General features: G+C 37.6%; 1 protein-coding gene across 48 annotated transcripts in view; it reads left to right on the top strand.

The window, feature by feature from the left end:
* Positions 1-1,300: 1,300 nt before the first annotated feature.
* Positions 1,301-21,407, top strand: part of LOC150033925 (pyrophosphate--fructose 6-phosphate 1-phosphotransferase subunit beta 1-like) — a 30,424-nt gene continuing 10,317 nt past the window's right edge. For 34 of the 48 annotated variants that reach the window (XR_016532195.1, XR_016532192.1, XR_016532191.1 and 31 more), the window contains exons 1-14: positions 1,301-2,920; positions 4,232-4,613; positions 4,758-4,796; positions 4,883-4,989; positions 8,922-9,003; positions 9,133-9,186; positions 9,273-9,379; positions 9,595-9,700; positions 9,865-9,928; positions 10,276-10,364; positions 10,451-10,583; positions 12,544-12,649; positions 20,625-20,756; positions 20,880-20,960. Coding sequence is in view for 1 of the 48 variants with exons in the window: in XM_090317908.1 (XP_090174034.1) it covers positions 4,434-4,613; positions 4,758-4,796; positions 4,883-4,989; positions 8,922-9,003; positions 9,133-9,186; positions 9,273-9,379; positions 9,595-9,700; positions 9,865-9,928; positions 10,276-10,358 (822 nt within the window). In the remaining 47 variants the exon portion in view is untranslated. The other 14 variants (XR_016532182.1, XR_016532163.1, XR_016532160.1 and 11 more) reach the window with 13 other exon arrangements.

Here is a 21,407-nt window from a genome sequence, read left to right as displayed (position 1 = left end):
TATTGTAACTAATTGTGTTTATTTCTTTTTGTTGTATGCTCACTATCAACTAAACCCAAGATTCTCGTGATCAATATGTCATTCTTGAACTGATATCATTTATAACCCGCTTTCTACAGGTGCAACAACTTATTTCGGAACTCAATGAAATTCTTGCCCATGATATTATAGATGAGGATAGGTTATGGAAAAAGAAATATTATAGATGAGGATAGGTTAGTACACTCAACATATTGAAGTTGTAACAATCCAAACAATCTGACTACATCGATTAGACCACCTGGAATTCTAGCATTGCTTTGGTTCGAAAATACTCTCTCCTCTCTCCTTTCTACCTTTCCCTCCCTCCGGCAGCCTATTCCGACCTAACTCCCCGTCCTCTTCCCATCTCCGACCAAGCTTTTCCTCTTCCCACCAACCTCAACCCTCATCTGCGATCCTCGGCTCATCTATCTCTCATGACCCATCCATCGACCTTCCCCTCCAAGCCTAACTTAGCCGTTGAAGTTATCAGCTGTAAAATTAAGGACAGCCACTTCTGTGTCCACATCCAAGCTGGTTCAGTAATCGTAGAAGATGTGGAAGCCAAAAAGCAAATTTCCTTGTCAAAATCGCAGCTACTTTGGTTTGTGGAGAACATCTCGACCCTTTCGAAACTTCCAACATCTAGCTTCTTTGTCAAAAGCGAGCAAGATGCTTCTGGTGTAACCAAGATTTCTAACATCCGAATCTATTCAAACTGGTTTTTATGATGTGTAGTGTGGCCTGCAGTTGGAGGACGATTCTTCATTCACGTTCCATCAGGAACTCTTAATTCAAGTTGATATTCCATCCTTACCTTGTTAAATGATGCTTTGTCCCTCTTTGAAGTTGAACAGGTGACAAAAAACCCTCGCTCAGTCCCAATCTCCTATGCAGACATAGTAAGGGGAAGAATGGTTAAGCCTGTTTTTCTAGAAAAACAGAGTCTCCTGCCCCCTCAGAACACCAAAAAACAGAGCAAATCTAATTTTTGGGTTCTAACACAAAATTCTCAATCTTCATAAATGGAAGACCTCGTGGCAGAATTCAAGCTTCAAGAGGAATAAGGCAAGGTGACCCTCTTTCTCCTTTCGTATTTCTACTAGTCAGTGAAGTCCTGGATGCATTACTTTCCCAGTTTCGAGAAAAAGGCAAGTTTGAAGGTTTTATTGTTGGCAAAGATAGAATTTCATGTTTCTATTGTTACAATTTGCGGACGATACTCTAATTTTCGCAAGGATGACAAAGAAGAAAAAAGAAAACTCAGCAACATAAAGAAAATACTTGAATTATTTGAGTGGTGTTCGGGGTTGAAGGTTAATTGGGAAAAATCAGCTTTATGTGATATCAATATAGACCATTTCAAGTTACAATCAGAAGCAGCCCTCCTAAATTGCAAGGCTATCTACCTCCCATTTATGTACCTTGACCTTCCTTTAGGGGGATTATCTAAACAATTGGCTTTTTGGCAACCAGTGATCGACAAAGTCCAAAGCAAGCTGGACAAATGGAAGAGATTCAACCTCTCAAGAGGTGGTCGTGCCACCCTATGTAGGTCGGTTCTTTCTCATATACCAACTTACTATATGTCACTTTTTCAGATGCCCGAAAAAGTGATTCAAACTGTTACTATATGTGATTCGAGCTCACTTTGCATGAACATTTATTCGTCCAGCTCTTACTATCTCTGTTTCAGACTTCCATCAATAACGCCATTTGTCTTGATGAGCTCATCAATCTTGCGTAACACAGTCCTCAGCACCGCTCCATCGTTTAGTTCCTACATGTATCGCTTAGCTCCAACAACCCGTCGTGTAGCTCAATCGTTTAGTCAACGATCTCGCGCATAGCCTATCGCTTAGCTACTGCGCACATTGTTTACCTCCATCGTTTAGTGCTGACGCCTTATCGTCCAACGTATCCACTAATCGCTTAGCGACATCGCCCAGCACCCAGCGTCCATCGCTTAGTATTTCGCCTATCGTCTAGCGCTATCGTCCAACTTCTACGCTTATTGTCTAGCGCTTACACTGATGTGTAGTATTTTACCTATCGTATAGCCCGATAGTCTAGCACGTGACTTCTTATTGTTTGACGTAGTGCGCATCTTTACGATCGTCTAGCGCATCACTTAGCTCTGCGCATTGCTATACGATCGCCTACCTCATTGTTTAGCTCCCTTCATTGCTACACAATCATCCAGTGCCCGCCTACACAATCGCCTACCTCATCATGTAGCGCCACTCACTTACTAGACGATCGTCTACCTCATCGTGTAGCACTGCTCATTTGCTACACGATTGTCTGCCCAGTGCCTTGCGTTCAACCTCTCGCTTTCTCTGCTCTTGCTCACGCGTTCTCAACGCATCGGCGACTTTCATGCAATGCGTTCAACTTCACAATTTCAAACGCCTGGAAACGCATAAAATAAAACTAACACCTTGCACATAGTTGAATTTCCATTGGTTGAATTCCAAACTTTTTGAAGAACATTTATTCAACACTTAGAGTTCTTCCTTTTTAGCATAGGGTTTCATACCTAATCAGGTTCTTCTAGTCATTAGCTTAAACAGGCAAATAGGAATGCAGGTTTCATATCTACAATGAGAAATACATTTAATTAGAGCTGAATGAATATATGTGTATCAACCAGGTACCTTCATGATTTTGTTGCTCTTCTTTATTCATACATTTCCATACTGAAGTATTGAACCCATTGTGGTTATCTCTTTTCTCTTTGGATATGGAAGGATAGTTTGGACAGAGTAGGCTTGTTACTCTTGGTATGTATGATCCCAAAGAAGTTTAGTTCAAGACAAGGAGGGGCATGCTTTTGCACTGTCAGTCAGCTCAAATCTTGGGATTTTTATGTCACCTGGAAGCTGGTATATTCATATTGGTAAGTGGAAATTTTTTCAACCTTCATGCTTAAAATATATTGAGAAAATGGATAGGGTAGTCTCTCTGTTTGTGTTTTTTTTTCTCTAATATTTATAATCTTGTTAAATTACAATTTTAGTCCTTGAACTTTCAGATTTTTGTCAAAATTTTGTGTCCAATAGGTTTTTGATATTTTTAACTTTTCTTAAATCATATTGATTTATTAGATATGAATTTAGGATTCTAAAATTTCAATTTTTATGTTTAGATGCATGTATTTAAAAATAAAAATATGTTGAATAGATCAAAGACGTAATAGATTCATTTTTTAAAGTTTAAGGGACTTATTAGACACAATTGAAAGCTCAGTGTAGGGATGAACACTAAAACTAACATACTAGATGCATTTTTTTTAAGGTTTTCACTAAAAGTTCAGTTCACTTTAAAATCATAAGGAAACTAATTTTTTCGGCTTAATTTTGTTTTTATTTCAAAACCGAATTGAGCCAAACCGTGTATGTATATATATACATATTTATCGATTTATTTATATATATTATACATTATATTTATTATATTATGTATAAAAACCAAAAATCGTTTGATAAGTTATTTGGTTTTTAGTGGGAATAAGGATTATGAGAATTAGGAAGACAATCCTATTCTTGTGAAGTAGTGATGGACGCTTATTAGAGAATAAAATAGTGAGTTCTTTTGGTTATTCATGTTTCAAATTAGCCATTTTAGTCTTTGAATTTTAAGAAATAGATTTAAAAGGTCTCTCTGCAAGTTCTCCTTTTTGCATGGACTTTTCCTAGCCCACGGAATTTAAATAGAAATTTTACTAGATGACTTATGTGGCAAGATGACTTGGAAGGGAAAATTTAATTTTAATATTTCCCACCTCTCTCTTCTTTCTCCCCCTCTTTATCTCCTCTTATTCTCGATCCTCCCTTTTCATTGTCAAGCTTTACACAAAATTAACTTGCAAAAAGTCATGGTAGGATGTTCTCAAAGATCTCTTTCTGCCAACTGATACCTTACAACTTCTAACAAAAGCAACCAACTCTACACGTCCTAGCCTTCATAACGTGTTTTTTTTTATTTTTTTTATATTTTATTTTTTGTATTCTGTTTGGTAATTGAGATTGATGTCTCAAAGGAAAAGTAGTGACATGCATTGAGTTTTGTTTGTTCTTTTACTGTGTTTTGCTTATGATTGTAAATCTTGCGTTTGTTTGGAACTTGAGTTTTACTGAATGCGTTTGAGGCCAGTTGCTACTTCTTAAGGTTATAGAGTGTATGAGCTGTGTGTTATATGTGCGTGCAGATGAGATCACGAAGTTGTTTCCTGATCTTTTCGGCCAACCGTCAGCAATGTTGGTGCCAAGTGATTCCAGTTCAGTGCAGGTGAATAAGAAATTGAAGATCGGAGTTGTCTAGTTTGGTGGCCACGCACTGGGAGGGCATAATGTGATTTCTGTACTATTTGGTAGGGTCTCATTGTGTCCACATTTATAAATCAAGAATAAATGTTTGCTTTTCTGTTCAAGTTGTGGCTATCTAGCAGCTTCTACGATCTTTGTGAAGATTACCTACAGGTTCATGCAAAAGGAAGCACGTTTTATGGTTTCAAGGGTGGTCCTTCAGGGATCATGAAATGTAAATATGTAGAACTGAATGCACAATTTATCTACCCATATCGCAATCAGGTTAATTTTCTTGAAGTGATTTCTAGCTTTCACTTGTTAGAATTGTTAGTGTAAATATGTGTAGTCTTGATGCTAAGTGATTGCCATTTGAATGCAATTCTTGATTTAAATGCATTTTTCTTTTATCATGGTGGTTTTGATAAGATATGCAATGGGAGAGTTAAGATTGAAACTCCAGATCAGGTGAAACTCTTTCTTCTCAGAATTTTCATTTTGAGACGTCTTAGTTGTAGTCAAGGCATTAATTGACAGTTCGATTCTATTTCCAGTTTAAGCAAGCTGAAGAAACTACTCAGAAGCTTGATCTAGATGGCCTTGTTGTAATTGGTGGAGATGATTCCAACACCAATGCCTGTCTCCTCGCTGAAAACTTTAGGTATTTTTTAGAACTATGAAATTTGTCTATTGCCTCCCTCCTTTTTGCTCTCTTTCTCACTCTCATTGTCATATATGGATAAGCTATTATATGTTATTTTTATTGCAGAAATATAAGGTCGAGTAATTAATTACTCTAGTGTACCATTTTTTTTTTTTTGTGTGCAAAACTCTGTTATTTATATTCCCCTTCTTTCTGTTGTTTTCAAATTAGGAGTAAGAATTTGAAAACCCGAGCGATTGGTTGCCCAAAACCTATTGATGGTGATCTCAAATACAAAGAGGTCCCCACAAGTTTTGGATTTGATTTTGTTTGCAAGGTACTCATTTCTCTTCGTAACTGCTTTAGAATCCATATTTCGTTGAGACTCAACTTTGGTGACTGTTGCAAAGGTAGCTTTTTAAACTACTTAAGATAGAAACCTTTGTCAAGGAGGACATTTATCTCTACATGCTTTACCAGATAGAAATCTTTGTCAAGAAGGGCATTTACCTCCACATGCAACCCTAAGGTTAAGGTTGTTTATTCTCTTTGAGGACTAGATTTTGTCTCAGTAATAACTAATAATCTCTGCAACAGATACTCTCATGTAAACATGAAAATTGAAATTGTTGAGTCAGTTAATATATCCTGTTTCAGAATTTCATCTTCTTGCATTTTTACATGGAATGGTAAATATAAAAAAAAACTTAAGGGTAAAGATGAAAATTTGTGATAAACAAAGGATTCATGGAATTAGATTGAAACTTTTAATATGGTGCAATGGAACTAAGTATTGACATCCCATAGCATATTCAATTGCCCAAGTGATATCGGATGCCTTTTTTGTCAGCTTTGAAAAATTTGTTCTCTACCACCTAGTTGTAGTTGACTCATGGAGATTTATTGGTTTTGAATGTATGCAGGCGAAAAAATTTTCAGACAAAAAATAATGTGTTTTGCATGTTGACTCATTTATTAATAGAGCTTTAGTTTATAGGGTACATCGAATTTATAATGTGTTTTGCAGGTTGCGGCTAAGAAGCTTACCTTGAAAAACATTACAGACTACATTGTCGATGTAATTAGTAAACGTTCTGAACTTGGTTATTAATTATGGTGTTGTAGTTATTCCCCATGGCTTGATTGACTTCATTCCGGAGATATTTGTCTTGTTATTGTAACTAATTGTGTTTATTTCTTTTTGTTGTATGCTCACTATCCACTAAACCCAAGATTCTCGGGATCAATATGTCATTCTTGAACTGATATCATTTATAACCCGCTTTCTACAGGTGCAACAACTTATTTCGGAACTCAATGAAATTCTTGCCCATGATATTATAGATGAGGATAGGTTATGGAAAAAGAAATATTATAGATGAGGATAGGTTAGTACACCCAACATATTGAAGTTGTAACAATCCAAACAATCTGACTACATCGATTAGACCATCGGAGAATTCCAGCACTACTTTGGTTGGAAAATGCTCTCTCCTCTCTCCTTTCTCCTCTCTCCCTTTCCCTCCCTCTGGCAGCCTATTCCGACCTAACTCCCCGTCCTCTCCCCATCTCCGACCAAGCTTTTCCTCTTCCCACCAACCTCAACCCTCATCTGCGATCCTCGGCTCATCTATCTCTCATGGCCCATCCATCGACCTTCCCCTCCAAGCCTAACTTAGCCGTCGAAGTTATCAGCTGTAAAATTAAGGACAGCCACTTCTGTGCCCTCATCCAAGCTGGTTCAGTAATCGTAGAAGATGTGGAAGCCAAAAAGCAAATTTCCTTGTCAAAATCGCAGCTACTTTGGTTTGTGGAGAACATCTCGACCCTTTCGAAACTTCCAACATCTAGCTTCTTTGTCAAAAGCGAGCAAGATGCTTCTGGTGTAACCAAGATTTCTAACATCCGAATCTATTCAAACTGGTTTTTATGATGTGTAGTGTGGCTTGCAGTTGGAGGACGATTCTTCATTCACGTTCCATCAGGAACTCTTAATTCAGGTTGATATTCCATCCTTACCTTGTTAAATGATGCTTTGTCCCTCTTTGAAGTCAGAACAGGTGACAAAAAACCCTCGCTCAGTCCCAATCTCCTATGCAGACATAGTAAGGGGAAGAATGGTTAAGTCTGTTTTTCCAGAAAAACAGAGTCTCCTGCCCCCTCAGAACACCAAAAAACAGAGCAAATCTAATTTTTGGGTTCTAACACAAAATTCTCAATCTTCATAGAAGACCTCGTGGCAGAATTCAAGCTTCAAGAGGAATAAGGCAAGGTGACCCTCTTTCTCCTTTCGTATTTCTACTAGTCAGTGAAGTCCTGGATGCATTACTTTCCCAGTTTCGAGAAAAAGGCAAGTTTGAAGGTTTTATTGTTGGCAAAGATAGAATTCATGTTTCTTTGTTACAATTTGCGGACGATACTCTAATTTTCTGCCAAGATGACAAAGAAAAACTCAGCAACCTAAAGAAAATACTTGAATTATTTGAGTGGTGTTCGGGGTTGAAGGTTAATTGGGAAAAATCAGCTTTATGTGGTATCAATATAGACCATTTCAAGTTACAATCAGAAGCAGCCCTCCTAAATTGCAAGGCTATCTACCTCCCATTTATGTATCCTTGGCCTTCCTTTAGGGAGGATATCCTAAGCAATTGGCTTTTTGGCAACCAGTGATCGACAAAGTCTAAAGCAAACTGGACAAATGGAAGAGATACAACCTCTCTCGGTGGTCGTGCCACCCTATGTAGGTCAGTTCTTTCTCATATACCAACTTACTATATGTCACCTTTTCAGATGCCCGAAAAAGTGATTCAAACTGTTACTATATGTGATTCGAGCTCACTTTGCATGAACATTTATTCGTCCAGCTCTTACTATCTCTGTTTCAGACTTCCATCAATAACGCCATTTGTCTTGATGAGCTCATCAATCTTGCGTAACACAGTCCTCAGCACCGCTCCATCGTTTAGTTCCTACATGTATCGCTTAGCTCCAACAACCCGTCATGTAGCTCAATCGTTTAGTCAACGATCTCGCGCATAGCCTATCGCTTAGCTACTGCGCACATTGTTTACCTCCATCGTTTAGTGCTGACGCCTTATCGTCCAACGTATCCACTAATCGCTTAGCGACATCGCCCAGCGCCCAGCGTCCATCGCTTAGTATTTCGCCTATCGTCTAGCGCTATCGTCCAACTTCTACGCTTATTGTCTAGCGCTTACACTGATGTGTAGTATTTTACCTATCGTAAAGCCCGATAGTCTAGCACGTGACTTCTTATTGTTTGACGCAGTGCGCATCTTTACGATCGTCTAGCGCATCACTTAGCTCTGCGCATTGCTATACGATCGCCTACCTCATTGTTTAGCTCCCTTCATTGCTACACAATCATCCAGTGCCCGCCTACACAATCGCCTACCTCATTGTTTAGCTCCCTTCATTGCTACACAATCATCCAGCGCCCGCCTACACAATCGCCTACCTCATCATGTAGCGCCACTCACTTACTAGACGATCGTCTACCTCATCGTGTAGCACTGCTCATTTGCTACACGATTGTCTGCCCAGTGCCTTGCGTTCAACCTCTCGCTTTCTCTGCTCTTGCTCACGCGTTCTCAACGCATCGGCGACTTTCATGCAATGCGTTCAACTTCACAATTTCACACATGATTGTCAGGACTTAGTTTTATTTTATGCGTTTTATACCAAACGCCTGGAAACGCATAAAATAAAACTAACACCTTGCACATAGTTGAATTTCCATTGGTTGAATTCCAAACTTTTTGAAGAACATTTATTCAACACTTAGAGTTCTTCCTTTTTAGCATAGGGTTTCATACCTAGTCAGGTTCTTGTAGTCATTAGCTTAAACAGGCAAATAGGAATGCAGGTTTCATATCTACAATGAGAAATACATTTAATTAGAACTGAATGAATATATGTGTATCAACCAGGTATCAAGGGTGGTCCTACAGGGATCATGAAATGCAAATATGTGAACTGACTGCACAATTTATCCATCCATATTGCAATCAGGTTAATTTTCTTGAAGGGATTTCTAGCTTTCACTTGTTAGCATTGTTAGTGTGAATATGTGCAGTCTTGATGCGAAGTGATTGCCATTTGAATGCAATTCTTGATGTAAATGCATTTTTCTTTTATCAGGGTTGTTTTGATATGATATGCAATGGGAGGGATAAGATTGAAACTATAGATAAGGTGAAACTCTTTCTTCCCAGAATTTTCATTTTGAGACGTCTTAGTTGTAGTCAAGGCATTAATTGACAATTCGGTTCTATTTTCAGTTTAAGCAAGCTGGAGAAACTACTCAAAAGCTTGATCTGGATGGCCTTCTTGTAATTGGTGGAGATGATTCTAACACAAATGCATGTCTCTTCGCTGAAAACTTTAGGTATTTTTTCAGAACTATGAAATTTGTCTATTGCCTCCCTCCTTTTTGCTCTCTCTTTCTCACTCTCATTGTCATATATAGATAAGCTATTGTATGTTATTTTTATTGTAGAAATATAAGGTCGAGTAATTAATTACTCTAGTGTACCATTTTTTTTTTGTGTGTGCAAGACTCTGTTATTTATATTCCCCTTCTTTCTGTTGTTTTCAAATTAGGAGTAAGAATTTGAATACTCGGGCGATTGGTTGCCCAAAACCTATTGATGGTGATCTCAAATGCAAAGAGGTCCCCACAAGTTTTGGATTTGATTCTGTTTGCAAGGTACTCATTTCTCTTCATAACTACTTTAGAATTCATATTTCGTTTGGACTCAACTTTGGTGACTGTTGCAAAGTTGAAGTAGTTTCTTCAAGAATTCAAGGAAAAAATGGAATGTCGCATTCATGAGATGAGACTCTTAATAGGCTCTGCTGATGTTTATGCAGATATATTCAGAAATGATTGGTAATGTGATGGTTGATGGTCGATCTATAGGAAAATATTACCACTGTAAGTATTTTGCTTAATGAAATTAAAACTAAAAATAGTTCTGATCTGCTGAATGTTCATAATAACTGAATTATTGACATTACAAGTATTTCAAGTTCAGATATGTCTACTTTTTTAAAATATATATTTATAAATAAATAAATAATATCAATAATAAAGCCCATCTTGTTGCTTCATCTGTAAAAAACAGAGCACTTCTCTCTGCTCAATTTTATTAACCTTCTCTATTTAATCTACCTAATGTGAGATTGTACTTTTTCATTGTTGTGATGTTGATACCTTTTTGTTTCTCACTAAAATTTCAAGTTTATTATCATATGGCATTAACAGTGTACATATATCCACAGTTGGACGGCTTATGGGTCGTGCTGTTTCTTACATTGCATTGGAGTGTGCTTTGCAAACTCATCCAAATATTACTATTATTTGAGAAAAGGTAGCTGCTTTATTTAAACTACTTAAGATAGAAACATTTGTCAAGGAGGACATTTATTTCCACATGCTTTATAATGTGTTTTGCAGGTTGCGGCTAAGAAGCTTACCTTGAAAAACGTTACAGACTACATTGTCGATGTAATTAGTAAACGTTCTGAACTTGGTTATTAATTATGGTGTTGTAGTTATTCCCGAGGGTCTGATTGACTTCATTCCGGAGGTATTTGTCTTGTTATTGTAACTAATTGTGTTTATTTCTTTTTGTTGTATGCTCACTATCCACTAAACCCAAGATTCTCGGCATCAATATGTCATTCTTGAACTTATATCATTTATAACCCGCTTTCTACAGGTGCAACAGCTTATTTCGAAACTCAATGAAATTCTTGCCCATGATATTATAGATGAGGATAGGTTATGGAAAAAGAAATATTATAGATGAGGATAGGTTAGTACACCCAACATATTGAAGTTGTAACAATCCAAACAATCTGACTACATCGATTAGACCATCGGAGAATTCCAGCACTACTTTGGTTGGAAAATGCTCTCTCCTCTCTCCTCTCTCCTCTCTCCCTTTCCCTCCCTTTGGCAGCCTATTCCGACCTAACTCCCCGTCCTCTCCCCATCTCTGACCAAGCTTTTCCTCTTCCCACCAACCTCAACCCTCATCTGCGATCCTCGGCTCATCTATCTCTCATGGCCCATCCATCGACCTTCCCCTCCAAGCCTAACTTAGTCGTCGAAGTTATCAGCTGTAAAATTAAGGACACCACTTCCGTGCCCTCATCCAAGCTGGTTCAGTAATCGTAGAAGATGTGGAAGCCAAAAAGCAAATTTCCTTGTCAAAATCGCAGCTACTTTGGTTTGTGGAGAACATCTCGACCCTTTCGAAACATCCAACATCTAGCTTCTTTGTCAAAAGCGAGCAAGATGCCTTCTGGTGTAACCAAGATTTCTAACATCCGAATCTATTCAAACTGGTTTTTATGATGTGTAGTGTGGCCTGCAGTTGGAGGACGATTCTTCATTCACGTTCCATTAGGAACTCTTAATTCAGGTTGATATTCCTTCCTTACCTTGTTAAATGATGCTTTGTCCCTCTTTGAAGTTGAACAGGTGACAAAAAACCCTCGCTCAGTCCCAATCTCCTATGCAGACATAGTAAGGGGAAGAATGGTTAAGCCTGTTTTTCCAGAAAAACAGAGTCTCCTGCCCCCTCAGAACACCAAAAAACAGAGCAAATCTAATTTTTGGGTTCTAACACAAAATTCTCAATCTTCATAAATGGAAGACCTCGTGGCAGAATTCAAGCTTCAAGAGGAATAAGGCAAGGTGACCCTCTTTCTCCTTTCGTATTTCTACTAGTCAGTGAAGTCCTGGATGCATTACTTTCCCAGTTTCGAGAAAAAGGCAAGTTTGAAGGTTTTATTGTTGGCAAAGATAGAATTCATGTTTCTTTGTTACAATTTGCGGATGATACTCTAATTTTCTGCCAAGATGACAAAGAAAAACTCAGCAACCTAAAGAAAATACTTGAATTATTTGAGTGGTGTTCGGGGTTGAAGGTTAATTGGGAAAAATCAGCTTTATGTGGCATCAATATAGACCATTTCAAGTTACAATCAGAAGCAGCCCTCCTAAATTGCAAGGCTATCTACCTCCCATTTATGTACCTTGGCCTTCCTTTAGGGGGGATATCCTAAGCAATTGGCTTTTTGGCAACCAGTGATCGACAAAGTCCAAAGCAAACTGGACAAATGGAAGAGATACAACCTCTCAAGAGGTGGTCGTGCCACCCTATGTAGGTCAGTTCTTTCTCATATACCAACTTACTATATGTCACCTTTTCAGATGCCCGAAAAAGTGATTCAAACTCTTACTATATGTGATTCGAACTCACTTTGCATGAACATTTATTCGTCCAGCTCTTACTATCTCTGTTTCAGACTTCCATCAATAACGCCATTTGTCTTGATGAGCTCATCAATCTTGCGTAACACAGTATTCAGCACCGCTCCATCGTTTAGTTCCTACATCTATCGCTTAGTTCCAACAACCCGTCGTGTAGCTCAATTGGAATGAGGATAGCTAATTAATTACTCTAGTGTACCATTTTTTTTTTTGTGTGCAAGACTCTGTTATTTATATTCCCCTTCTTTCTGTTGTTTTCAAATTAGGAGTAAGAAGTTGAAAACCCGAGTGATTGGTTGCCCAAAAACTATTGATGGTGATCTCAAATGCAAAGAGGTCCCCACAAGTTTTGGATTTGATTCTGTTTGCAAGGTACTCATTTCTCTTCGTAACTGCTTTAGAATTCATATTTCGTTGAGACTCAACTTTGGTGATTGTTGCAAAGGTAGCTTTATTTAAACTACTTAAGATAGAAACCTTTGTCAAGGAGGACATTTATCTCCACATGCTTTACCAGATAGAAATCTTTGTCAAGAAGGCCATTTACCTCCACATGCGACCCTATGGTTGTTTATTCTCTTTGAGAACTAGATTTTGTCTCAGTAATAACTAATAATCTCTGCAACAGATACTCTCATGTAAACATGAAAAAAATTGTTGAGTCAGTTAATATATCCTTTTTCAGAATTTCATCTTCTTGCATTTTTACATGGAATGGTAAATATCAAACAAAACTTAAGGGTATAGATGAAAATTTGTGATAAATAAAGGATTCATGGAATTAGGTTGAAACTTTTAATTTGGTGCAATGGAACTAAGTATTGACTTCCTATATCATATTCAATTGCCTAAGTGATATCGGATGCCTTTTTTGTCAGCTTTGAAAACTTTGTTCTCTACCACCTAGTTGTAGTTGACTCATGCAGATTTATTGGTTTTGAATATATGTAGGCGAAAAAATTTTCAGACAAAAATTAATGTGTATTGAATGTTAACTCATTTATTAATAGAGCTTTATTTTATAGGGTACATCGAATTTATAATGTGTTTTGCAGGTTACAGCTAAGAAGCTTACCTTGAAAAACGTTACAGACTACATTGTTGGTGTAATTAGTAAACGTTCTGAACTTGGTTATTAATTATGGTGTTGTACTTATTCCCAAGGGTCTGATGGACTTCATTTCGGAGGTATTTGTCTTGTTATTATAACTAATTGTGTTTATTTCTTTTGGTTGTATGCTCACTATCCACTAAACCTAAGATTCTCGGGATCAATATGTCATTCTTGAACTGATATTATTTATAACCCGCTTTCTACAGGTGCAGCAACTTATTTCGGAACTCAATGAAATTCTTACCCATGATATTATAGATGAGGATAGGTTATGGAAAAAGAAATATTATAAATGAGGATAGGTTAGTACACCCAACATAGTGAAGTTAACACAATGGAAGAACAAATGCAAGAGAGATTATGACTTTATCCAACAAAGAGTGAAAACCTGTGGAGAAATATAGTGAGTACGTAACTTCCTTTGGAGGATATCTGCGCTGTTAAGAGAGCCATTCAGCATGATCCAAATCAGAATATTCACCCTTTTAGGGCTTTTAGACTTCCATAAGGCTGATTCTAATGGCTGAAAAATTGGGGAGGAGAAGGATAGATGCTTTACAAGAGACTTGACTGAGAAAACCCCACTTGGTTCTAAAGACCACCGTCTTTTATTAAGAATCGAATTAAGTTTACAGTGATTGAGTTCTCCAATCAGAAGCTCGAAGTTTTCTGCCTCTTCATCCTTTAACAGTCATTTAAAAGGAAAAGTCCAAGATGTTGAAATCTCATCCCAATAATCTTGTAATGAACCTTCGGGTTTGGTGGAGATAGAGAAAAGATTAGGGAATGAGATTTTTAGAGGAACCAAATCCAACCAAGGATCTCTCCAAAAGCTTATTCTTTCACCATTACCAACTTTGAAGGTTGCCAAGGAATCCACTTTTAACCAAAATCTTGAAATATTAATCCATGGGCTTCTAAGGCTGCTGGAAAATTTGCCATTGCTATGCCAACCAAACTTACTTCTTCCATGAATGCTTATAATTACTTTCCTCCAAAGTGAGTTGACCTCAAAGAAAAACCTTCACCCCCATTTTGCTACAAGGCCCTGATTTCTTAGTTTCAAGCACCCAATGCCGAGACCACCATCTTCTTAGGACCGTGAAGCTATGCTTCATTTAATCAAATGATTTATTTTGCTTCCGGAATGCCCTTCCCAAAGAAAATCTTTCAATGTTCTCTCTAGAGTTTGAATCACCTTTTCTCACATCTGAAAAAGTGACATATAGTAAGTTGGTATATGAGAAAGAACCGACTTACATAGGGTGGCGCGACCACCTCTTGAGAGGTTGTATCTCTTCCATTTGTCTAGTTTGCTTTGGACTTTGTCGATCACTGGCTACCATAAAGCTATAGGGTATCTCCCTAAAGGAAGGCCAAGGTAAATAAATGGGAGGTAGACAGCCTTGCAATTTAGGAGGGCTACTTCTGATTGTAACTTGAAATGGTCTATATTGATGCCACATAAAGCTGATTTTTTCCAATTAACCTTCAGCATCGAACACCACTCAAATAATTCAAGTATTTTCTTTAGATTGGTGAGTTTTTCTTTGTCATCTTGGCAGAAAATTAGAGTATCATCTGCAAATTGTAAAATAGAAACATAAATTCTATCTTTACCAACAAGAAAACCTTCAAACTTGCCTTTTTCTCGAAACTGGGAAAGTAATGCATTTAAGACTTCACTAACTAGTAGAAAGGAGAAAGGAGAAAGAGGGTCACCTTGCCTTATTCCTCTTGAAGCTTGAATTCTGCCACGAGGTCTTCCATTTATGAAGATTGAGAATTTAGTGTTATAACCCAAAAATTAGATTTGCTCTGTTTTTTGGTGTTCTGAGGGGGCAGGGGACTCTGTTTTTCAAGAAACTACTTCAACTTTGCAACAGTCACCAAAGTTGAGTCCAAACGAAATATGAATTCTAAAGCAGTTACGAAGAGAAATGAGTACATTGCAAGCAGAATCAAATCCAAAACTTGTGGGGACCTCTTTGCATTTGAGATCACCATCAATAGTTTTTGGGCAACCAATCACTCGGGTTTTCAAATTCTTACTTCTAAGTTGAAAACAACAGAAAGAAGGGGAATATAAATAACAGAGTCTTACACACAAAAAAAATGGTACCCTAGAGTAATTAATTACTCGACCTTATATTTCTGCAATAAAAACAACATATAATAGCTTATCCATTTATGACAATGAGAGTGAGAAAGAGAGCAAAAAGGAGGGAGGAAATAGACAAATTTCGTAGTTCTAAAATATAACTAAAGTTTTCAACGAAGAGAAAGGCATTTGTGTTGGATCATCTCCACCAATTACAACAAGGCCATCTAGATCAAGCTTCTGAGTAGTTTCTTCAGCTTGCTTAAATTGAAAATAGAACCGAACTGTCAATTAATGCCTTGATTACAACTAAGACGTCTCAAAATGAAAATTCTGGGAAGAAAGAGTTTCACCTAATATGGAGTTTCAATCTTAACCCTCCCACTGCATATCTTATCAAAACCACAATGATAAAAGAAAAATGTATTTAAATCAAGAATTGCATTCAAATGGCAATCACTTCGCATCAAAACTGCATATATTCACACTAACAATTCTAATAAGTGAAAGCTAGAAATCCCTTCAAGAAAATTAAACTAATTGCGATATGGGTAGATAAATTGTGCAGTCAGTTCTACATATTCACATTTCATGATCACTAAGAAAGGAGTAAGAGCCATTTGTGCGTTGAACGAAGGAAAAGAGGCGATGATCGAACGAAAGTCAAAACGGAGGCATTGAAGGAAGCTGAGTGTACGGACAGATGCCTAGGCTAAATTCAAACGAGAAGTTATTCCGGACTACTCGTGCAAATCAGATGATTTTTAGACCAAAAGTTTTTAAATTGAATGTAGATTTGGTGTGAGGGCTGCCTTAATGAAATTCTAACTCTCAAGCTGTCAAATTCAAGGAAAACGGAGAGGTGCTCACCAGTGTGGAAACAGTCGGGCCGGGGGAGTGAACTCGAGACTCCGAACTATCACCAGAGAATTTCAAGGCGAAACTCTAAGGTAAACTAGTAAGACATTTTCACACATTTTTGAATAAGGAAATGTCTTGAGATAAGGCCCGAAAGAGTAACTAGTTTACCTTAGAGTTTCGCCTTGAAATTCCTTGGTGATAGTTCGGAGTCTCGAGTTCACTCCCCCTGACCCAACTGTTTCCACACTGGTGAGCACCTCTCAGTTTTCCTTGAATTTGACAACCTCAGAGTTAGAATTTCATTAAGCCAGCCTCATACCAAATCTACATTCATTTTAAAAACTTTTGGTCCAAAAATCAACTTATTTGCTTGAGTAGTCCGGAATAACTTCTCGTTTGAATTTAGCCTAGGCGTCTGTCCGTACACTCAGCTTCCTTCAGCGCCTCCGTTTTGACTTTCGTCCGATCAACTCCTCTTTTCCTTCGTTCAACGCATGAATGAGTACTTACTCCTTTCTTAGTGATATTTATGAACTTAAATGGTTTGTGGGTTAAAGTGAAGTGTTCTGCTCCTTTTATAGGCATTTCACCCTTCTCCTTTACCCGACACCTCCTCCTTTGATCATATCCAGACATATTCCTCTCATTCTGCCAACACCCTGCCTCATCCACCTTCTATTTGATATGTCTTCTCCATGCATCGAACTCACTTTGCATGAACATTTATTCGTCCAGCTCTTACTATCTCTGTTTCAGACTTCCATCAATAACGCCATTTGTCTTGATGAGCTCATCAATCTTGCGTAACACAGTCCTCAACACCGCTCCATCGTTTAGTTCCTACATCTATCGCTTAGCTCCAACATCCCGTCGTGTAGCTCAATCGTTTAGTCAACGATCTCGCGCATAGCCTATCGCTTAGCTACTGCGCACATCGTTTACCTCAACGTGAGCCCCAGCTAGCGCATAGCCCATGCACATAGTTCCAATACAAACACAAGAAAATAAACCACGAGTTTTACAAAGCTCAATGAGTGGAATCATAAATACAAGTCTTTTTCAGATCATAAGCATTATATCACGAGATTCCAATGCAAACCTTCATCATTCCATGAAGCTTTTCACAAACCTACACACACGGTAGATAATTAACATTTCGCATCTAAAAATATTCATTAACCTATGTGCACATAGTTCTCCCTTTCATGGGCTCAGAAGCTAGGCTTGTCGGCCCTCTGACCATCCCATTCAAGGTTTTTCCTTCCCACAGGCTCAGGAACTAGACTCTTTGGTCCCCTGACCATCCTGTAAGGATTTATTTTGGGCTCAGGTTCTAGGTCCATAAACCCCCGACCATCCCAAACTCATATTCATCTCATAATATAAACTACCACATATTAATTCTAAATTTTTTTAAAAGAGTAAAAGGAGAAACCACTCACAGTGACCTGCTGAGATTTCTTTTTCCTCACAGTTTACCCGGATTCCCTCTCTTCTGCTAGACCCTATTTCAGATTTAACTTTAAGCTTAGATTATTCACTCTTTCGGGCCTTATCTCAAGACATTTCCTTCTTAAAAAAATGTGTGAAAATGTCTTAACTAGTTTACCTTAGAGTTTTGCCTTGAAATTCCTTGGTGATAGTTCGGAGTCTCGAGTTCACTCCCCCTGACCCGACTGTTTCCACACTGGTGAGCACCTCTCGGTTTTCCTTGTCAAAATCGTAGCTACTTTGGTTTGTGGAGAACATCTCGACCCTTTCGAAACTTTCAACATCTAGCTTCTTTGTCAAAAGCGAGCAAGATGCTTCTGGTGTAACCAATATTTCTAAAGTCAGAATCTATTCAAACTGGTTTTTAAGATGTGTATTGTGGCCTGCAGTTGGAGGACGATTCTTCATTCACGTTACATCAGGAACTCTTAATTCAGGTTGGTATTCCTTCCTTACGTTGTTAAATGATGCTTTGTCTCTCTTTGAAGTTGAACAGGTGACAAAAAACCCTCGCTCAGTCCCAATCTCCTATGCAGACATAGTAAGGGGAAGAATGGTTAAGCCTGTTTTTCCAGAAAAACAGAATCCCCTGTCCCTTCAGAACACCAAAAAACAGAGCAAATCTAATTTTTGGGTTCTAACTCAAAATTCTCAATCTCCAAAAATGGAAGACCTCGTGGCAGAATTCAAGCTTCAAGAGGAATAAGGCAAGGTGATCGTCTTTCTCCTTTCTTATTTCTACTAGTCAGTGAAGTCCTAAATGCATTACTTTCCCAGTTTCGAGAAAAAGGCAAGTTTGAAGGTTTTATTGTTGGCAAAGACAGAATTCATGTTTCTTTGTTACAATTTGCGAATGATACTCTAATTTTCTGCCAAGATGACAAAGAAAACTCAGCAACCTAAAGAAAATACTTGAATTATTTGAGTGGTGTTCGGGGCTGAAGGTTAATTGTGGAAAAATCAGCTTTATGTGGCATCAATATATACCATTTCAAGTTACAATTAGAAGCAGCCCTCCTAAACTGCAAGGCTGTCTACCTCCCATTTATGTACCTTGGCCTTCCTTTAGGGGGATACCCTAAACAATTAGCTTTTTGGCAACCAATGATCGACAAAGTCCAAAGAAAACTGGATGGAAGAGATACAACCTCTTAAGAGGTGGTCGCGCCACCGGTAAGTCAGTTCTTTCTCATATACCAACTTACTATATTGTAAGCATTAATGGAAGAAGTAAGTTTGGTTGGCATACCAACAAAAAATTTTCCAGCAGCCTTAGAAGCCCATTGATTAATATTTCAAGATTTTGGTTAAAAGTGGATTCCTTGGTAGCCTTCAAGGTTGGTAATGGTGAAAGAATAAGCTTTTGGAAAGATCCTTGGTTGGATTTGGTTCCTCTAAAAATCTCATTCCCTAATCTTTTCTTTATCTCCACCAAACCCGAAGGTTCATGACAAGATTATTAGGATGAGATTTCAACATCTTGGACTTTTCCTTTTAAAAGACTGTTAAAGGATGAAGAGGCAGAAAACTTCGAGCTTCTGACTGGAAAACTCAGTCACTGTAAACTTAATTCGATTCCTAATAAAAGACGGTGGTCTTTAGAACCAAGTGGGGTTTTCTCAGTCAAGTCTCTTGTAAAGCATCTATCCTTCTCCTCCCCAATTTGTCAGCCATTAGAATCAGCCTTATGGAAGTCTAAAAGCCCTAGAAGGGTGAATATTCTGATTTGGATCATGCTGAATGACTCTCTTAACAGCGCAAATATCCTCCAAAGGAAGTTACGTACTCACTATATTTCTCCACAGGTTTTCACTCTTTGTTGGGTAAAGTCATAATCTCTCTTGCATTTGTTCTTCCATTGTGTTTTTGTAGAATTTTGTTGGACATCTCTCTTCAAGTGCTTTAATGTCAGCTGGGTTCTTGATAATGATTTTAAGGTTAATGTGCTTCAACTCTTGATCGGGCCACGTTTGAAGAAGAAGCCAAGACTACTTTGGACCAGCGCAGTTGAAGCTTTATTATCAGAAATTTGGTTTGAAAGAAATCAAAGAGTATTTCAAGACAAAGCTTCTTCTAGTTCCGCTAAATTTGATATCGCCCATATCAACGCCTCCTCCTGGTGCTCGCTTTCTAAAGCATTACAAGACTTCTCTTTACAAGTTATCAACCTCAATTGGAAAGCCTTTATTTTCCTGCTCTCTTGATTTTGTAACAGCATAGTGATGGTTATTATTTTCAGTTAAACTTTCAGATAATCATTCGGTTGTAAACCTTGTCTTTTGCAAGGTCCTCTTCATTTTGTACTTAGCTTTGGATTCTAGTCTTTCTTGGAGATGATGAGAATGCTAGGGAGATGTCAACCTAGTTGAGATGTCCTAGTGCATTTGCTAATCTGTTTTGTGCTTTTTAGTGTGCTTGACTGTATTGCACTTTATGTGTGTTTCCAGTCACATTTCTTTGGGTACTTATTCTATTCGTGCTTAAACTTTTGCCGTTTTACTTAAATGCTCTTGTTTAATAATTTAGTGATAACACATATTATATTTAGCACTTGGTTAGTAGGCAAATCAGTTCAGATCTAAAAAACATGCATGTTGGTAAATGCATTAAGATCTTTTAAATTCATATTTGATAATTAGGGGCACCAAGTATCTAGACTTCCATAATGAACTCGTAAAGAAAATGACCAATCAAGTGATGTGTTAGGCTTATAGCTAATTGTACTTTGTTGGTTAGAGCTCTGTGTGTTATCTCTTTTTATTTCTTCTTTTGACTTATAGGTACGAAGGGATGTGTGGTTTACCCACGAACTTTGATTCAACTTATTGCTATGCTTTGGGTTACACTGCTGGAGCTCTCCTCCAGAGTGGAAAACCTGGACCAATATCATTGATTTGTCTGTCCCACTTCTGGTACCTTCTGATCATTTTAGTCTCTAACCTTTTAACCTTTCATTCTTTTTCTTGTTATCATTTTCCTTCATAGATTTTTTCCTCGTTTCTATTACTTATAAGTTAGTTATGCATACTTGGTAGGAAATTTGGCTGCTCCAGTTGAAGATTGGATGGTTGGCGGAATTGCATTGACTTCGTTAATGGACGTGGAGAGGAGAAACTGTATGATTTCTTCATGAAAACGTGCATTCCTATTCTCATGTTTTCTTGAATAACATGTTAATAATTTTTTTTCTAGAATATTTTTTATGGGGAATAAGAAGGGAAATGACAAACAGAGTATCAATAATCCAGCCAAAATGAGAACAATGGTGTTCAATAGAAGAAAAAAAAAGAAAGATGAAAAAAAAAACTCCACAATCTATATTAAAAAGACATCAGTTTTCTAGTTGATGAAACTTAAAAGTTATCTTTTTCTTTTTTTGAGTATCCAAATATCTTACTAGTTACTATCACAATACTATAAAGACTAGTCAAGGTGCATGTAAGATCAGAAAAACAAGGATAAAAGTGGAATATCATCATGTAAAAGTAGAGTATGTTTTCTCTTAACAATTTTGAAAGGCTTTGGATTGATAGAACATTTTCATGAAGTCGATTTTAATATTT

Source organism: Benincasa hispida, chromosome 9 (assembly GCF_027475165.1).
Source record: "Benincasa hispida cultivar pf3 chromosome 9, pf3_genome.v1.1, whole genome shotgun sequence".
Lineage (NCBI taxonomy): Eukaryota > Viridiplantae > Streptophyta > Magnoliopsida > Cucurbitales > Cucurbitaceae > Benincasa > Benincasa hispida.
The sequence above is the reverse complement of the archived record's forward strand: the minus strand, read 5'-3'. Positions and strand labels throughout refer to the sequence as shown.